The sequence below is a fragment of the Rhipicephalus microplus genome, chromosome X, assembly GCF_043290135.1.
Source record: "Rhipicephalus microplus isolate Deutch F79 chromosome X, USDA_Rmic, whole genome shotgun sequence".
NCBI classification, from domain to species: domain Eukaryota; kingdom Metazoa; phylum Arthropoda; class Arachnida; order Ixodida; family Ixodidae; genus Rhipicephalus; species Rhipicephalus microplus.
The window spans coordinates 236655699-236676207 of NC_134710.1; the positions used below are offsets into that span (position 1 = coordinate 236655699).

The 20509-nt window shown below is 43.8% G+C and overlaps 1 protein-coding gene across 4 annotated transcripts in view; it reads right to left on the reverse strand.

Annotated features, from left to right (window-relative positions):
• LOC119187757 (protein NDNF) overlaps positions 1 to 20509 on the reverse strand; it is a 189019-nt gene that overhangs the window by 7964 nt on the left and 160546 nt on the right. For all 4 annotated transcript variants that reach the window (XM_075878840.1, XM_075878839.1, XM_037435836.2 and 1 more), the window contains one exon: positions 45 to 292. In XM_075878840.1, the coding sequence (XP_075734955.1) occupies positions 45 to 292 (248 nt within the window). The remainder of the gene's footprint in view (positions 1 to 44; positions 293 to 20509) is intronic.

The window sequence follows — 20509 nt, forward strand, 5'->3', positions numbered from 1 at the left end:
TTTCCCGATATGTCTCGTCTTTAGAGATAGGCTAGCGTACTCACCTGTAATATTTCCACTTTAGGCTTGATTGGCAGCAGTGGGAACGGGTAGTGGCTGTCAGCGTCCGAAGTGCCATACACACGCACTCTGGTGTCGGCCGAGTCCGAGTCGAACTCCAGCATGTACACTCCTCTGGGGGCATCGCGTCTCGAGAAGCTCAGGCGGCCTCGGCCATAAAACGAGCCGCCGACCACTGGCTCTGTCGACGCCCCGTCGTCCCGGTACAGCAGCGCCGACGGATCCCGAGACTCTGCGTCAGGAGTTGACGCCGCGATCAGATTGCGGCGGCGTGGTGCAAATAAACATATAATATTTTTATCGCAGACAAAAGCTAGTAAAAGCTCTTGATCAAAAAGAAACACTAGTAATAAATGCTCTCAATGTTCGTTGTCATCTCTTGCATGCATCTTGTACCTTTTCTTCGTATTTCCTGAACATGTTTATAGTCCCAGTATCGATATCGCACCGCACCTGCCGGTCGGCGCCGCACGCTTACAACAGCATTCTATACCCACGAGCATCCATGGCACAACAGAGCAGCAGTAATGACGTCGCGGACGAGCAAGCGGCAGAATACTTAAGGAAATTTGGACAACTGTAATGCAGTTCATGCATTATTCTTTATGACTCGCAATCATTCATGGCCTTTTTTTTTTGTTAGCGTTTGATTCTGCAGGAGCGATGTGATCAATAGAAAATCGGCGGTTAACACAATACACAGGGTGCTCCGGCTATCTTTAGCCAGAGTTTTAAAATATGCCAACACACGCAATGACGAAGCGATCAAATGCATCTTGCTGACTGCTGCCCGGAGTGAGTGGTCAAATTATTTTTTGTGTTCTTATTATTTGCCTAGATAGGCCACTTCTAATGCCTAACTTGTTAAGCAACGAAAATAGGTCAGACATTCCAACAAGAAAGTTGTTCATTGGTTTGCGAAGCGTCTGATCAGACAGTTTCAAGCTTTATATCTGTAGATTTTTAGTGTTTTTCCTACTAACTACCAATGCCCGCGAAATGCAAAAGATACCACGTGACAAGCCCGCAGACGCGTCAGCGCACCCGATGATTCTAGTGCTCCTTATATATATAGCGTTCAGCGTACGAACGACTATAGCATTTGGCCCCGCCTCGGTGGTCTAGTGGCTAAGGTACTCGGCTGCTGACCCGCAGGTCACGGGATCGAATCGCGAGTGCGGCAGCTGCATTTCCGATGGAAGCGGAAATGACTAGGCCCGTGTGCTTAAATTTGGGTGCACGTTAAAGAACCCCAGGTGGTCGAAATTTTCGGAGCCCCCAACTACGGCGTCTCTTATAATCATATGGTGGTTTTGGGACATTAAACCCCCATATCAATCGACTATAGCACTTGCCCGACTGTGCGACAGGGTCGCAACGATCGTGGTGGCTTTGCAATGAATCCGTCTTGCTATCGGCCATAAAAGCGATAACCGTGGTGACTGTTTACCACTGTCACGAACCGGTGCGAAGGAAGCTAACCAAGGATGGCGTAACTTTCGTATATACGGAACGTTTGTGAGAACTAGAATCACGGCGCGTGTATACGCGCACCAGTGGGTTTGTCACGTGGTATTTTTCTTTATTTTGCGGGAATATGTAGTTAGCAAGAAACAAAATATTTAACAGATGTAAAGTTTGAAACTGTCTAGTTAGACGTTTTGTCAAACGATATACAACTTTCTCATTGAAATTTTTTACTCATCTTCGTTCCATCAAAAGTTAGTGAAGAGGGTCTAATTGAACAATTGATCCCAACACAAAAATAGTCTGATTCACTCCAGACAACGGTCAGCAACTGAATTTGGTTGCGTCGTGATTGCACGTGTCGACATACTTTAAAACTCTCGCTAAAAATAGCTGGGAGTCGTAGGACGAACCCCGGAAAAGCACTGATTCCGCTGGCACTGAATAATCATGGAACAACCGAAGTTTTTGTTCCTCAATAGTCCGCATGGAGCCAACGTGCTCACAGATTTCCTGCACTATAGCGATGCGATTCCGAGTAATAGTTTAACTTTCTCAATGTTTCAGGCGGGAAAAAAGGATTATTCATTCTCTGCCGCCGGCAAACAAAAGCCTCTGCGGCATCTGCGTGCCTTCAGAGTGCATCGTCATGCCTAACTGCCCATCGGTGCCAGAAAGCTCAGGAATGTGTGAAGAACTAGCCGAGCTGAGACAAAAGTAGTGACATATGGTGCCCTTGTCCTATTTCAATAATCTCGGTCGTCGCTCGCACACGTCAGCAAGTCTTCGTCGTGAAGCCCTATTTCTGGGCGCCCGTAGAGCAAGACATCTCCATGCACTGCTTCGAAGCTTTGATGCTTTGCTAGAATGATCTCTTGTCTACAGGGAGGAGATCCATCTCCTCTGGTGCACTCACTTTAATTGCAAAGTCGTTGGCAAGCCTATAGCATCAACCAACACGGGATCAGATGCCGCAAGGTGCTTTTATCGATACTCTACATAGACCAACGCGAGGCTCGGTACATGTGCAGTGCTTTGAGGAGAGACTACCGCGCGTGGCACGTCATACAAGCACGCTTTAGTAAATGGCGCTCTTGCACGATGAGACGAGCGCTACAGTATAATAGCCATGCTACAAATAAAACGCGCATGTGCAGAGGTTTGTGTAGGTCCAAAAGTGCAGCTATGGTAGTTTTATTTACTTTGAGGGACAGCGCAGAAACGCGTGCGTCTTTTTCTGTTGATTTATCGTTTTGTTTGCACTGCTGCGTGAAAACCAAAGTCATGTAACGTGCATACATACATCCAGAGACTCCAGGGACTGTATTAGCGCGTTTCTCACGCTATAAGTTTCCAAAGTGAGGGTGCATTGAAATTCAGCGAAAAACGATAATAGTTGCAACCGAAGCTGTTAACGCAAGTGGACCTTGGTGCGCCTTCCATACAGGCCAGCGCGAAGAGAGGACATTTTTTTGCGCTATAGTTTGCTTTATCAGAACAGCGTTTTCGCATATATCGGAGACTACACTCGATTGATTGATATGTGCGGTTTAACGTCCCAAAACCACCATATGATTATGAGAGACGCCGTAGTGGAAGGCGAGACTACACTCGATAACGGGCTGCTTCTGAGATCATGCATCCACTGTTGACGGAAAGCAATCAGCCTGCTAAGAGAATTCGTAATTCAGTTATGAGAAAACTAGTCTTCTTTGTGTGTAAAATTTTACCGCGATATACTTCCACTTTTAATTTTTTGAACGCAATGAAAGACCGTTACGGATCCTTATGAACAATGTTATGAAACATGTTGTGGAACTGTAAGATGGCAAGTTGGGCCAGTTGGTTGGGATTCATCTTGAACTTGGTTAACAGCGCAACAATAGAAACAAGGACACTGTCACGGACGTTGTCATGACTCACGGCTCCTGAGCTCGATTCCTGAGTCAAACAGCTGAAGCCGAGCTCGTGTATTTTAAACGAAGCTCAAGTGGCAGCTCATCGTTACCTGGTCATACATTTTCCCCGCCACGCTTGTATATAGTGGCTAAGGTACTCGGCTGCTGGCCCGCATGCAAGTCGTGGGATTGAATCGTGGTGGCGGCGGCTGTATTTTCGGTGGAGGTGAAAATGCTGTAGGCCCGTGTGCTCAGATTTGGGTGCACGTTCAAGAACCCGAGGTGGTCGGAGTTTCCGGAATCCTCCACTACGGCGTCTCTCATAATCATATGGTGGTTTTGGGACGTTACACATACCATGATGGTCAACTCATTTTGAAGATTGTTTTGCGGGTAGACGTACAGTCAAGAGTTATGAATGTGTTCACCAACCACGGCACGTGTGCACCACCTCGTGTTTCAAGAAATGTTAACAACATTATTTAAAAATTACAAAAAACGAGGCCCCTGCGTGGTAGCTATGGAATCCTCTTTACTTTGCCTGAATGCATCTTCAGATATGTACAAAGAATAATTACGGCAGAAAATTTAGATATTAAAACAAACTTTTTAACTAATGGAAATAGCCGATCAAGCTCTCTGCCCGAATTAATGTCCTATCTAAGAATAGTCCATAGCAGCTTTAAAATTTTGGAAAGGAAGCCACTGGTAATCACCACAGAGTGATGAAAGCCGGTCAATTCATGCCGTGAAACTTCAAACGATGCGGAAGACAGCGCATATACCCTTCACTTCGACAACGCTTTCAGTGACGACACTATTTCTCTCGCCGTTAGCAACCATATGTCTGGGCACTTCGCTCTATGGCCGCTTGTCGATGCTCGCTCATTCTTCTCCTTCAGTGTGAGGGAAACAACGTCGCCATCGAGGGCGTTATTGAAGCGAATGGTAGATGCGCTGTCTTGCGCGTCGGTTTCGGTTTCGCTCCATAAGTTGGCCCGATTTCATCGCTGTTCATGATTACCAGTGCTCACCTTTCCGATATTTCAAAGCTGCTATGGAGTATTCCTGAAAAGGACTTTCATTTGCCCATCGGACTCAATCGGCTATTCCCACTGGTTAAAAAGTTAATCGTTTTAATCTCTGTAATTACTGCCATAATTATTCTTTTTACACATTTGAAGATGTCTTAATTCAAAGTAAAGGAAACGCCGCAGAAAGCATGCAGATGCCTCATTTATGTAATTTCTAAATATATTGGACGTAGGTCTTAAAAAACCTGTATACTTCACAAAAAACCCTTTGTAGTGTATTATTATTATTATTATTATTATTATTATTATTATTATTATTATTATTATTATTATTTTATCACTATGAATGAATGTCAAAGTAGACTATGTTTGAGACGCACGTTGCTGCACAACACTAAAAAATTGATTTCTCGAAGGTATGCCGCAACAAGTCGCATATATACATACGAACATAGACAATAAAGAATGCCAAAAAAAAAAGACACAAACACGTAGGAACGTGGACGCTTATCTTCCTGCGTTTGAAGTGACGGTGAACTTACTGTAAGTAAATTTATCTCTAAATTTACGTTTGCAGCTCCTTCTATTGAAGTTTTAGGGTATATAGTTCATATGCTTCACAGAATATCACGTTAAGCTTGTTATTCCGCATATTATTAGTCCATAGAAGTAGAGTTACATTTCTTAATATTAGTGTTTTCAACCACATAAAGTCCCGCGCTAAGCTCTCTCTGGATCATGTATTGGCCGCTGCATTTAATAGAAACTTCTTTTGCGCCTGAAATTAGCAAGTTCAAGGTAATTTAACACTAAACGCAATTTCGGAAGCTTCGCTTTATACGCCCGGCTTTTTCGGCACAATAGGGCAGACAATGTCATACGAAGCTTCCATGGGCATATTTCTTTTTTTAACAGATAAATTCTACATTAACATTTACATATTTCTACATTATTTCTACATTATATTTCTACATTAACAGATAAATTCTAGTAACGGGCCACGAGTGATTTTTATATAGGGTTATTTGTCGCTCCTGTATTTTCTTGGGTGTTGTTATATGAATAAACACTGGAGTTATCTGTGGATTTCAGAATCTTGCGTGCCACTTATTGTGTTTACGGAACTGTGATAAGTCCATTCAGATTTGTCTCTTGTTTCTTGTGTGGAATCTGGAAAACGTTTTGAACTATCCCATGTGCTCTTTTGCCATGAGAGCTTTTCTTTCTATTTTTATGTAAGCGACACCATATGTAACCACAGCCTTACAAACACACCGCGTTGAAGTTTCTAGGAGAATTCCAGATTATTGTAGATTGTTTCGATAAGCCTGAGCGCACAATGCTAACAGTAAAGCTTATACTGGAACTATCGCGGTCTCCAACAATAGGGCTGGAACCGTCGATGCCACATGTATAAATGCCAATGCGCCTCATGTCTGATGGAGATTACCGACGGCCGGCGCTCTGTTCACCACCATTTTTTTATTTATTTGAACATACTGCAGGCTTTTCACGGCTCATGCAGGAGTGGGAACAAGAAGATACATACTAAGTATCGAAAGAAAATACATACCGGAAGAACAAGAAAGAAAATGTAATGTCAAACAGCTCTTAATTCGAAATGGACACACTGTAGTAAGTTCATAAATGATTGATTAGTGTTACAATACGCAATATTGTTGTCTAGGAGGAAGAGAGTTTAAGCGGAAAGACAGGGAGGTTAGCCAGTTCTTAGACCGGCTGGCTACCCTGTGCTGGGGAAAGGGGTGAGGGGAACGAAAAATGTTAAAAAGAAATGTTGCGAAGAGAAAGAGAAATTACAAAAGAAATTGCGACAGAGGAAAGGCAACATAAAAGAGTATAAGACACCAAAGTCTGTCTCTGAGGCCAGTTGTCCGCAAAAAGCGCAGAAAAGCTTTCAAAGCCTTCTGGGCTGAGGATGGGCTCGGCCAATGACCCAGAATCCTTTGTTCCGACAATGGCCGATCGTCTAGCCTATCCAGAGCTGCAGTGAGTTCTTGTCTTTGCGCGTTGAATAGTCTATTCCAATGGTGGATGGCTGACGGAAAAAGAGAATGTTTGTGAGCGTTAACACTACTGAAAGGTTGGCGGATAGTTTTGGAATGGTTCAGTCGCGATGAGTGTTTTGGCGGGTCTAGCAGGTAAAAATGACATCGCGATATGCGGAATTGACCATGATATAATTGGTAAAGAAATTTTAGTCGCGAGATAATTCTGCGTTGCGAAAGAGGTTTTAAGTTTGCCCTTGCAAGCAAGCCTGCAGAACTGGATTGCCTCGAGAAGTCTGAATATACAAATCTAACTGCCAATTTTTGTATTATTTCTAATTTATTAATAAGGGGCTTTTGATGTGGACTGCAGATGAGATTGGCGTACTCTAAACATGGTATAATTAGTGTTTTGTATGCATTAAGTTTAAAGTGCGATGGTGCAGAGTGCAATTTTCTGCTCAGGAAGGATAGCTTCCTCTCCGCTTTAGGACATACGGCTAAAACATGTGGTTCCCAGTTGAGGTTCGATGAGAAAGTAACGCCTAAGTGTTTTGCTTGGTCGCTTTTGTCGATAGTTGTGTTTCCTATAGTATATGTAAAGTTAAGGGGGTTAGTCTTATTTGTGAATAAAATGAAGTAAGTTTTGGTTGTGTTTAATTTCATGCCCCAAGTATCGCACCAGGAATAGATCATTTGCAATGAATTGTTCAGATTAACTTGATCGTTTGAATTGTGTACGACTGTGTACACGACACAATCGTCTGCGAATAGACGCATTTGAACAGGATTATTATCAGAAAATTGAATGTCGTTAATAAACATTGAAAACAAAAGTGGGACAAGTGCCGATCCCTGAGGTACTCCAGAGTAAACATTGATTGATTGATTTGTGGGGTTTAACGTCCCAAAACCACCATATGATTATGAGAGACGCCGTAGTGGAGGGCTCCGGAAATTTCGACCACCTGGGGTTCTTTAACGTGCACCCAAATCTGAGTACACGGGCCTACAACATTTCCGCCTCCATCGGAAATGCAAAGAGTAAACATCAAGCGGTTGCGATAGATGGTTGTCGATTGTTACTCTCTGTTTCTGTTTGGTTAAAAAACTGTTAATCCACGCTACTATTTTATCATCAATACCAAAGGCCGATACTTTTTTTATTAAATCCTTCTGTGAAACAACATAGAACGCTTTAGAAAAGTCTAAAAAACAGCATCTAATTGACTGTTCTCGTTCATTGCATTGGCTATGTCGTGAGTTGATTCAGCTAATTGGGTTGTAGTTGAGAGACCTGATCTGAAGCCATGTTGATGTTTGTAAAAGAGCTCATTTTTTCTAGGTGAGTTATTATGACCTTAAAAATTATATGTTCGAATATTTTGCAGCATGAGCTCCTACTCGTGCTGCAAAACTGGGGAATATACGCTGTGTACTACAGCGTATATTCATTGTACTTCAGCTTTTTGTTGCCTGGGCACACGTTCGCCTTATAAAAAGTTTCGTCTTGCGTACATAGCCCGAGTACCGCCTTCTTCCCCGTCACAACCACGTGGCAATTTTTACACTCTGCACTTATAGTTGAGAATGTCCTGAGAAGAGGAACATCCTGCTCTAGTAAAAGCAGAAACATCTAATGACCATATCATCAATCGTATCAAAATTGCCACGTATGCTTCAAGTGCCACTACGGACTAGTCAGCAGTTGGGTCGAAACTGAAGACCCTTCTGTCAGTTATTCTGCCGCGTTCATGCGATCGCGTCATCGCCAGCCGCCCATCTCGAGCTTCAAGGGCAGGAATCGCAGTTCCCGTCGCGACCGTAATGACGCTGGTGGCCGGACGCTGACAAACGCCAAGCTGATCGACAAGACGGGAAGTGGGTCGGGGAGGACGCATTTTTCTTCCCGGTACGCGCCTTTGCTCTCTCGTCTCCGCGTAGTTCCCTGCAGCTCGATTGGAGCCGAGCCAGGCGCGATTACACACGACACGGCCTCCCCGGCGGTAGGAAATGTAGTGGCGCGCTTGAATGGCTCAATGGTCGTCGAATCACGGTTTTCGCGGTTCTCGCAACGTGACACACGGGACGCTACACACTCCGACTGTCAGACAGCCCTCTCGGAAGGAAGTAAACCCGCACTCGTGACTAGCAAGTAAACGCCAGTGTGCTTTAGTGACGACGATAGAACTCCTTGGTGGCCCTGATTGGATCGTTTGGCGTCCACGCTATTCCGGCGTGCTGCGCGGAAGTGCTGAGGTGAAGTCGCAGTGGCCCGCGCGTGACGGCTAGAAGATACGGCCGTGCGGCGCAGCAGCTGGGCTGACAGCCTGCCGTCGCTGCTGTGGCGGACGGGGGTGCTGAGGAGAACGCTTTGGCGCGTATTCGTCAGCGTCAGGACCAGACGGAGCGTTAAATTAGGAGGAACCCCGAAAGACGACCGAGACACCGGCGTGCCACGCCACTGACGGATGAAAGAGCACCCGAGAGTGGAGGGGGCCGTCCTGCCCTGAGCATGTCGTTGGCCCTTGCGTGTTGCCTGAGCGATGGCCGCGGCCGGTGCGGCTACCGCGATACCCGCTCTACAGTGCGCCGGCAGTCGACGCGAGAAGCGTCCACTCAACAAAAGCACCCAAAAACAGCCTCACGAGGTCATCCTTAAAACACGGATTCATTATCTGCGTATTCTGAACATGTACAGCAAGGTGAAAACAAAAATAATGCTTTGAAAGTGATTCGTGTACTGCAGACATACTTCGCTGTGTCTAAGTAACTCGTTCATTAGAACCGAATAGGAGTGGTTAGTTTTAAGCACCTCGTAAACTGGATATTTTCTAATGGCTTAACATCGCTCTGAGCTTGCTGAAATAGCAAAACACATCTGTTAACCAAAAAAAAAAACTAATGTTCCTGCAAACGTTAGGAAATCAAAGTATGTTTAGTGAAAACCATTGTGCATGAAAAACTTCAATGAGAGCTCGCCCGCAGACATACGCACGCATGGACGCACAAACACACACTGATATTTGTGATTTACATACCGGAAGTTAAGCACACACGAAGCCCTGCGTAGCAAGAGCAGTGCACGATGAAAAACTCGGCATGTAGTCTGTTCTCGCAAGCTTGCTGTTCTGTGTGCTAGACTTTCTTTCATGTTCGGAGTCCGACGTAGCGTGGTGCATAGCAGCGCTGCTGAAATAAAGCAGTTTAAACTCGACCTTCGATCGCAACCGGCGAACCCCAGCGTGAAACCAGAAACCCTCACGCGATTTCTCTCGGTTCCACTATATTTAAGTGTTTGATGGAATGATGTTTGGGAACATACGGTGCCAACCTCTCGACCTTTCCCAAATAACTGCCGCTAATGGCTGCCGGGATCTTAGCGTGCTTTTGAACTCTTCAGTATTTCTTTGCCCCCTTACACGCGCGCCTGCCCTTTGCATAGACAACCATGTGACGGTGGCACCTATGAAACGGGAGCGTGCTCTAGCGATCGAAGCTCGTTCCATGTTTAGTTGACGAGAGGGCGAAATATTTACGGCATTCAAATTCTTCGTAAAGCGAAGAATGAGAAAGGCCGTTCTTCGTTTTATGATGCAGCACGCTGTTGGAAGAGTGCACTGTTGAGGAGTCGATGGAAAATTACTGTGTCGATACAGTGTTTGAAAGTCACACGGTGCAGTGCTCCATGCGTTAAAACTCTTCGATTCAGCGATGTTGGTGTTTCAAAACTTGTCGATCGTAGGGCATATATGTGTACAAAAAGTTATGAAACTTTTTGAACGAAATTTTGAAGAAGAGAGAAAAAATTAATGTTGTTCATGGTTTCTTAATCGCGCTAATTCAGAAGCACATTAAGCACCACCAAGTTGCCCAAAGTGCTCTTCTTTCGAACTTTACATATTGTGAAGGTTTTATGCTGTGTTACTTGACATAGGCGAGCCTCTACACGTCACGAAGGGGCACCGCGCCGCTGCGCGCTCATTTACAACATGTACATTAAATGAGACACTTATTCATGTACAGAAAGAAGAAGAATCATATAGTACTTTGTTTTTAATGCTACAAAAATGGATACTGCAAAGACATAATGAGCTTCCAAGTGCTCAGCTGTTGACAGGGCACCAAAGTTTCACAAGACAAGTTAACAGGGAAAAAATACACTGGCTGAAACGCTGTTGTATATATAATACATGCTCTCACAACGATCATATATAGATTTCATGCCATGCTATTTTATAAGCTTTTTATCTTTCCTAAACCTGCCAGCAATACTCAATTTCGCTGTTTGTTTCGTCATGACCACGAGATCGCGAGGCCAAACTTGCGTCAGACTACGCCATGCAGTGAAATAATAACAAAATAGAATACTGGATTGGTTACAGATCTCATACTCTGTGTATACATTTTTTAGTTAAACTTCAACCCAACGAGTGCTCAAATAATGAAATTTTTGCTCTCTTCGTAACACAACCGCCATTGACTTGATAACTTCCTCTTATTGATGATCACATATCCTTTTGAATTTACTTCTGTTTAAATTTATATGTGCTGGAATAATCATTACAAATCACTTGAATATTGCTGGCGAATGTGCGCATTATTACTTTAAAAATACGAGTTGTATTTTATTTTATTTAAATTCTTGATCCTGGATTAATTTGAAGTAATTTTAAAAAGTACCTGCATCTCACCAACTTTTTTACCACTGGGCAAGCACCACTGTAATGTATATACAATGTATATGCAATGCATACACAAGGTCTTTAACTACCGATAACTTATATGAAAGTTGACCGACGTCGATGAAACTATGATGCGTAAAAGTGGAACGTCGGCCTCGGCTTCTGTCGAAAGCAATTTGGTCATATTTACGTTTAGTCCTGCGCGTTCTGCTTTTCATAACAGCTGACGCTTGGGGTGAGGCTCGATTCATTTCTGCCAGCAAAACTAGGAAACGTAGATACGGAGCAAAAGGTTAGAAAAAAACTCATCATCAACTGATTTCCTTCGAACAAAAATAAACGCGACATCCCTGCTGACAGTTGTGAATACTTGCGGAAACGCAACGCGTACACTACACTCACTTCTTCATCCCAGTGATTAACGTGCCACTTCGCCGAAACTTCCCGCAAACACGCATCTCTTTGACGTCAAACAGCTGCTCCTTGACGAGAGGATATTTCCGTACATAGCGCGAGCGAGTGCACAGACGTGTCTCGCCGAACGCTGCAGCTGTCATTTATCAAGACGAATTCGTTATATAGACAGCGGTACTGTATCGTCTCATCTCCCTTTGCCGCGAACAAGAACAATCTGTTCATTTCACATCTTACGCTTGTCGTGTTCCGAACCCGTAGTACACTGCACTCTCTACGGTAGGCCGAGTGAGGAGAGCCATATGACGCGGCCCCCGTTATCGCAACAGCAGCCAAAATCGCGTCAGGCGCTTCCCCGTGCGGTGTCTTCTTTTGAAGTACGGAGGCCCGGAACGCGCGGTGACGCAGGGATGTTTTACTACACTGACTCAATTAAAAATATTGCATTGACAGGTCTTCATTATTTCTCCCATTTCAACGACAGCGCGTCGCGAGTGACGATACTGACAGGCCGATACCGAGTACACAGCGGACAGAATGGCTGCTACGATTGAGAAGAAATTTTTGTAGCGAGATCAGGCTAGTTTATGCAAGAACCTATACATACATGGGGTTTCTGTGAGGGGACGCCTTTATTCACGCAAATGAATAAATGTCGAAGAAAATAATGAGTGGGAAGGCGCCGAGGAATACGACTTGTGGACTGCAACCATTTCCGGTAATTATTATTATTATTAATATTATTATTATTATTATTATTCATTCTGACAAAAAATGTGTCAAATTGCATTTGATGTTTTAAACTGAAGGCTGTGAGACCTACAAGAATCAATAAATATCTATCCTTATTGCACGAACAAAATGTCATTACCTATTATATAAATCATCAGCTTCGAATGCAATGCTACACATGTTTTTGCAGTGTCCGAGTACTGCGTTTTGCCTCCCCAAGTTATGACCATATTAGGCTCATTTGGTGAGCATAGAGCAACATGCCTGTTCTTAGATGTTGCCATTGCGTCACATGATCGAATCCCGGCTGCGGCGGCCGCATTTTCGATGCGGCCGCCGCATTTTTGAAAATGCTTGAGACCCGTGCACTCAGATTTAGGTCCACGTCAAAGAGCTTCAGGTGGTCGAAATTTCCGGAGCCCTCCACTACGGCATCTCTCATAATGATATGGTGGTTTTGGGACGTTGAACCGCATGTATCACTCACTCACTCACTCACTCACTCACTCACTCACTCACTCACTCAATCAATCAATCAATCAATCAATCAATCAATCAATCAATCAATCAATCAATCAATCAATCAATCAATCAATCAATCAATCAATCAACCAATTAATGAATGAATCAATCAAGCAATCAAAAGTTTAGGCACCCTCTTCTATGGCGTCTTTCGTAATAATATCGTGGTTTAGGGGTGTTAAAGCCCAAAAATTATCATTAGTTGTTGCCACGGTTCATCAGCGATTCTTAAAAAAATTACAAGCCAAAAAAGTTATATCGAACATGTCAATGCACAAGCACTACACCCAAGTATGCGGGCACTTCTTGTGCCACAGTAACTTTCTTGATAGCGCGTAAAGTGGTTGTTTTAAATTAAAAAGTTGCATAACCTTTACGACAGAACCTAACTCAAGATGACTGTCGACGTTAAATCAATTTGTATCAAAACACCGCGTAGCCACCAACATCAGACGAGCCATGGTTGAGGCATGCATGCGCAGCGACCAAGCTACTCTTTCGCACGTCCCTCTATACGTGCCACGCCATCTAGAGGCGCCACCGAAAATACCTCTCGCGTGGCCTGTGGCATACGTTGAAAATTGCTTTCCCGCTGTCAGCGCACCTTACAGTAATGGCACAGTGTTGGAGTTTGGCGCTGCTGTGCATGAGGAACCCGTTCTACCGAAGCCGTGCGTTAGCTTCTGCCGAACACTGGAGAAACTTGAAATTGATTGATTGATTGATTTGTGGGGTTTAACGTCCCAAAACCACTATATGATTATGAGAGACGCCGTAGTGGAGGGCTCCGGAAATTTTGACCACCTGGGGTTCTTTAACGTGCGCCCAAATCTGAGCACACGGGCCTACAACATTTCCGCCTCCATCGGAAATGCAGCCGCCGCAGCCGGGAATCGAACCCGCGACCTGCGGGTCAGCAGCCGAGTACCTTAGCCACTAGACCACCGCGGCGGGGCGAGAAACTTGAAAAGGCAATTTTATTGCGATAGCCATTATATGGACACTCTAGAGTGGATTTTGCCGCCGGCGTCTGCGATGACGTCGCCGTTATTCACCGTATATGTATACGCGTCTATATATATTAAAATACAAGAAAGAAAAAATACCCAGGAAAAGATTACGGCGTGCGGAACTGAACTTCGGTCCTCTGAATCATGAGTGCGAGGCGTTATCCACTCAGCCGCCGAGGAGCACGTCCTCGACTGTTCAAATGGCAAGCTATCTATACCTACCACTTACCGCTGCTGACGGGCATCTCGGAGGGGAGGGGGGGGGGGCTATTGTGTTTTCAGCATTACCAGCAAAATGGCGCAATGAGCGCGCGTGTAGCAACATCGTCACGACGCAGTGGCCACGCTCTCATCTCCCCCGCGCACTTTGTCCCGCAAAGAGCAGGGGGTCGACGCTCACTCGCGCACCCTTATCTCGTGGTAGGGAGAATCGCACGTCTTGGCTGGCGTTCGGCTTTTACCAGAACGATTCTGTTTGAGTTACCAGGCGCACAAAGGTCACTGCAACCGTGCACAGTCTACGTTTGCGAAAAGAGCGCGCTTTTCAGACACAGCGAAGTAACAATTGAGCCGCTTATTCACGTTCAAATGTACCTAGGAGTACGTTTCGTGCGTCATTTGTGCGTGAGAAACGCGGGGCACGTTTCGATCTGCTGGCCATTCTGCGCGTGACCTTTCACTTTGTTGCTATCGCGTTCACTGCTTCGGCTTTGCGGGAAAGCTGTGAATTTTTTTTTGATTGAATAGCAGCAGCGTGTAATATCTAAGAAAGAGACTGTTACTATGAACATACATACATTGAGGGGGAAATATGGGTGCAGCTTCCGAAAATTAATCATTGTATTAAGATTTAGGGTTTTACGTTTCAAAACCACGATAAGATTACTGCTTCCAAAAATTGTTGGAGCAACAACGAAATTTACTTGAAATAAACCGAATTTTCACGCTAATCAAAATATCCGATAGCTTAGAAAAAATTGTAGAAACCTACAAGTCGACCCGAATTTCTACCTTACTCAGTCACCATTTTCCTTATAACGGCTTTCTGTAGACAAGCTACCTCTTGAATGCACTCAAAAGAATACAAAAATGAACAAAAACAAAAAAACCCATTAAGAATAACTCTGGTGAATGATTACAATGTAAGAATCAGTGCACGAAAAGCAATATTTTGATGTTTTGAGACGCATGAAAGTCAAATTGCCAGTTTCTCCTGCGTTTACGAAAGACAGTGCTCAGCAACAAATGAATATTTATTTTGATTAGTTCAGGCAAGCATCTTATTTCCAGTTTTCATTATTACGCGGTGGCTACCACGCCTTAGCTTATTCGGCATTTTACTAGACAACAGCAGTGTAATTGCCGGCGGCACTAGCCAGAAAGATTCCCGATATTGTGAATGCATTGCCTGCGCAACCTATTATAGTTTTTCTATTGTTTGCATTCACAGTTAATTTATTCCTGTTTTGAATAGAGCATGACGTCTACCTCACAAGAAACATATTCTCAGAAATAGAAAAGCTACTGCTGTATATTGTTGCGAAGAAGTGTACCTGCAAGTGGAAACCGAGGTGGACGCAAGCGTTGTTCGTCCTTGGAGGGCGGCCGGTACGAAAATCCAGATTGTCGTGTGCCTCAGCAGAATTCGTCGGGATAAGCTGAATTATCCGATGGTTGTCATGGGGCGAGACAAGCCTGAGCTCGTGCGGGTTGTGCGCCTCGTACATAACCGTCTTGAAAGTTGCTGGGGCATCTATAGACGTGAGAGATTTGCTGACATCGGAGTGATTTGAGAACCATTGCTGCAGATGATTGCACTTGACGCACTGGTATGTACCTCTACAGGTTAAGTCAAATATTTTATCCCACTACGTGGTGGCCCAATAATATTGTTACGAAGCAGCGTCGTCGTTAAAACTCTTCTCTAGCGTTCCTCGGTTTCCACTTGCAGGTACACTTCTTCGTAACAATGTTATTGGGCCACCAAAGAGCGAGAGAAATATTTAACTTAACTTGTGTTGGTACATACCAGTGCATCAAAGCCAATCATCTGCAGCAATGGTTCTCAAGTGGGGGTCCGCGAAACCCATCCTCGAAAATAATTTTTGAGGCACAATTTATCCCGTGACAACAGCAGCCCCTATTAATTTTGGTTAGCTTCACCGCGCAATAGTATTGCCTTGCGGCGGAGCTGACTCATGCTTCCACATCTCCAGGAGTTGTCGCTGTTTTTTAGACATATACACGCGAGGATACTTTTGTGGGCATGTATATTTGAACAGCAAACATAGATAGCAACAGGTTGAATGTGGCTGGAGACCACATGACTTACTGACAAAATTTTGGAATCGAATTGGTTTGGCACTTTTGTTTGACCATGCTTTGCCATTGAGAATTACAATGACTCTATTTTGCACCGCATGTTGCGTGAATTAGTGTCAAAACCTGACCTTTTTTCTTCACTGGGACGGGTTTCTCACCTCTTCTACTGGTCAACAAAGGGTCTCCAAAATACGCATGCCTCCGAACCACTGATCTACACCTTTGTGAAGAAAAAAGTGGGCGTTTAAGGCGTATCTGGCTTCTGAGAGGTTCACTCTTGCAAAGTTCTTGAAGTGGCTCAAAACTGATCATTGGTTTATAACGAAATAAAAAGCACTCGCCCTTGAACGAGATTGCTTTTCACAGTGCCTCACAGACTTAGCCTTGAGAGTACGTACAATATTCTTCTTGTCCACTTAACAACTTAGAACTAAAAAATATAGAAAGATATCAGGTGGAAACTCGAGTGATTCGTCAGATAACACTGCAGAACAATGTTATTTAGGAAAATTAGGAAAAGAGCTGCAAAGCCAAACTGCAAGTGCCAACTTGAGCTTGCTCTAGTTGATGAAGGTAAGCAAAATATTTTCGAGTTTAGCTACGAAGGTTTTCCCGCCTTCGAGGACATTCGAGTTGCATCACGAGACGAAAGCAAGTGGTCTTTTTCTTAGGAATTGCAGATACTCGGCATTCATATTGAAATCAATGGACCACAGCCTGTGTTGACTGTGCACGAGGTATCGTGTGCAGCCGTTTCTAAAGTCTCTTCGCTGAGACGGCATATTTTGTGGCGACCAGCACTTCGTAGTTCGCATCACGTTACGTCAGCTAAATTGAAGATCATCTGGGATGACAAAAGTACGCCAAGCCACATAGCCAAATAAGGCCAGAAACCAATACATGTCCGATAATGCGATAACACAGTTCCTGTAGCTTAAGGGGGTAAGGTAAGATAAATGATATATCTCAGCTTTAGAGTAATATGTTAGAAACGGCTTCAAGTATTCTCATAAAATTTTAAGTGCTCACAAAAAATGCCACAGGATATCGAGCGACACCCTTTTTCATGCCTAGGTTTCCTACACACTCCCAAATTTTAAAGGTGGTTCACTTACTCCATGTACTTTATCTCAGCAACTACCGAAAGCAAAGTAGCGATATTCAACCGCGTTTTTGTAGAGACCTATAGGTTACATCCGAAATAAAAAAAAATATTGCATTCTTAATAAAGTTTTCTAAAATTAAATTACTGCATCCACTTGGACACAGAGGGTGCGTATTATTGTGTAATATGTTTACGACTTTAATTTTCATGAAATTAGCATTTTTAGTTCTGATTATTTCTAACTTCTTGTAGTTTACGCATATAAAGTTTCATTAAAATTATTTCAATACTTTTAGAGAAAAAGTACATTGAGGCAAAAAATATATAAAAAAACGCAATTTCAGGAAAATGAAGTCTTACGTGCGCGTACTATGGTGTACTGAAATGGAGCTGCCGTCTGGCGCGCCAGATGTGGCTCTTTTTGCGATGACGGCCAGCGTTGTCGCAGCACACCGTACTACTGTGTCGCCATCTGTCAGCACCCTCTAAAGTAATTTATGAGCAGCTGAGATAGAAAGCCTCCGAGATTGGCACTTGTAGGTGCCGCGTTGGTCGTAAAGTGTATAAAAATGATTTTAAAAAATGTGTAAATAAGTAAAGTAGTACGTCCTTGAGCGTTTTTTTTTTAACAGCGTGACTGCTTACTCTCCTGGCTCATGCAGGTAAGTGGTAGTCCTGGAACTCACCCGCTGATAACATTTATCCTTCAGGGCTTCCTCGTTTCTTTCATCGCGTGACTTCAAGTTAGTGTGATAGCTAGGCAGGGGTATATATGAATAAAATGAATTGCGAATGCTTTTTTATAAACAGTAAACGAGCCGACGATCTGGGTCCCTGTTTTGAGATAGGAATTGTGCGAGCTTGACTACCCAGAAGAAGCATTATTTATCTAATTAATGCATCAATATGTGAGGCGTTTTTTTTTAAAGAGCCAAATGCAGAAACCGAAACTAGGCTAAATTTCAGAGAAACGCAAAACATGCCTAAGTATCTTCAATTTTCAGAACGGTTATAATTAAAGTGGGGCAATTTCTTATTGTAACATGAACTCGAAAAGGCAGTTTCTAATCAAAAATGAGCCAAGTACTCTAACCGTTTCAATCAAAGTGAGCCACATTCATTCAACCAGCACTGCACCAACAAACATGATCGAAACAACCAACATGGTCCCACCCAAAATGTTTCATTTGTTTCTTAGTTGATTTGTTATCGTGTTTACGCTCCAAAATTAGGTTTTCTAGCGCGAGTTGGCACTTACTGAAGGACATAATGATTATGACCAAACTCGATTGTAAAGAGTAAGAGGCTGACTTGCCTACTTCTTCTTGCATTTTAGTGATTCTTTTCAACATTAGCGCACATTATCTTGTCTTCAGTTCACTACAACATGGTATATTTAAAGTAAAATAGGCATGAAATAAACATATCCGGTGTTTATCTATTCCCTAAAGAAGATGTGGTAAGAAACTGCAGGACATAAAACTAATTGCAACACTTTTCAAGGCGTTCAATAGACGCCAGGAACAAGAAAGCACTGATGACAGTCCAGAATAGTGCCCCTTTTGCAGGGAGGACCACTCGCTTTTCAAGTCTAGTAATCACCATTACGTGCATGCATCGAAGCACGGCAGCGACGGAAGCACAAGTATGATGTCAATTCTAACGCCAAATATTGCTATACCATACATTCGAACCGTTTTACACTTATTTCAAAACCTGACTATTGTCCAAATGAAATGTTTCAATCTATATGAGCCAAATGCAAACGTACTCCACAATACTGACGATATTTGGCTATGTAGATTTTAGCGTCAATATATATTTGTAGTATTTAGGCGATATGAACATACTGGCAAAAAGTTGTTTGAGCAGGCCCAACCATATCAGTAGCAAAAAAGCGCTTTTTTCTCAGTTTCATTTAAAGTGTATTTAGCTCTTTTAGAAAAAAAATGCCTCATAAGTCGGATGTGTTTAAATCTTAAAGATACTTTGAATTTCAATTGTGTTATCGGGCTATTTGACTCAAAATCTGCGCAAACGTCGGGAACAAAATTTTGAATTACGCGCGCTTGGCACACCATTCGATGGTGGCGTTTCCTGGTGGCGTCTTTGCAAAAGCGACCTCAATTTGTCGTGCTTAGAGTATGTATATTCCAGGCACTGTAACCCATATGTTTGCTCTCCCATTGGTTTGCTGTGAAGACGGCACACTGCCCCATTCCAGGCTCCAGCGCACTATACACCAGAATACAGCGAGCTCAGAGCGTGCTGCTATATTGAAAAGCGTGTCGCGCCATCTGTTTGCAAGCGCGGCGAATAAACACCTATGAATTGCCACGCGAGCAGACGCTCCGCCAATCAAACGCGAAACCTTACAACCCGAGTCCGGCTGTAAGGATGTTTCGGGCTCTTCCTCTCCTGGAATTTTGTGCTGATTTGGTGTGAAACGCCAGAGACCTCCTTCGACAGTACATGTCTACAGCACGTGCATCGCAGACTACGGAAGTGACTTAATCAAGTACGTACTATTGCGATTGAAAGAAATGCGAACAGCGGAAAAGCGTTGTTTTCGACTCAGTCGCACTGCGGCTTGCCTTGGCTGTGGCAAGGCAGAATTTGTGCTGTAAGTCGGCGTCAACGTAGCGCTAGAATCTCGCTCCAACTTGAACTCGTACAATGCATTTGTTTATTATTTGAAGCTCATGCCGGGCACTGGGAACATACACGTTGTGAAAGTGCACCAGAACAAAATTTTAAAATGCTACGGTGGCGTCGACCGAAAGCACAGATTCGCCTAGTGAGTCAAGGCATGCCGGTGTTCGACTGAGTCGAAAGCTGTGCTTTTTGTGCCGTTAACGTCTCTTTTCATCGCTATAGTACGCCGTCACAATTGTATACGTGCGCGGTGCTTGCATCCACGCGGGAGATGTAATATATCCTGTTACTGGCATGCAGCCTGTGAAAGAGTACGGTAATAATTTGGTGCCGCATACTATACAGGCATACTGCACACAAATCGCTGCTGTAAAGCGGAACAGCTGGCATTGCGCTGTTGTAACTAACTCAGCTGGCCTCGCTGTGTTGTAAAATTGTAATTATTTCGTTTATACCCGTGCCACACGGGCATAGAAAATGACATTTGGTGGCGAAGGCCTTCAGTTCCCGAATGACATTTGTTTCGCCGGCGCTGCTACACGTCCAAAGCGAATGACATTTGACTTGATGATGTCGATCACAGCACCTTCCAAGTG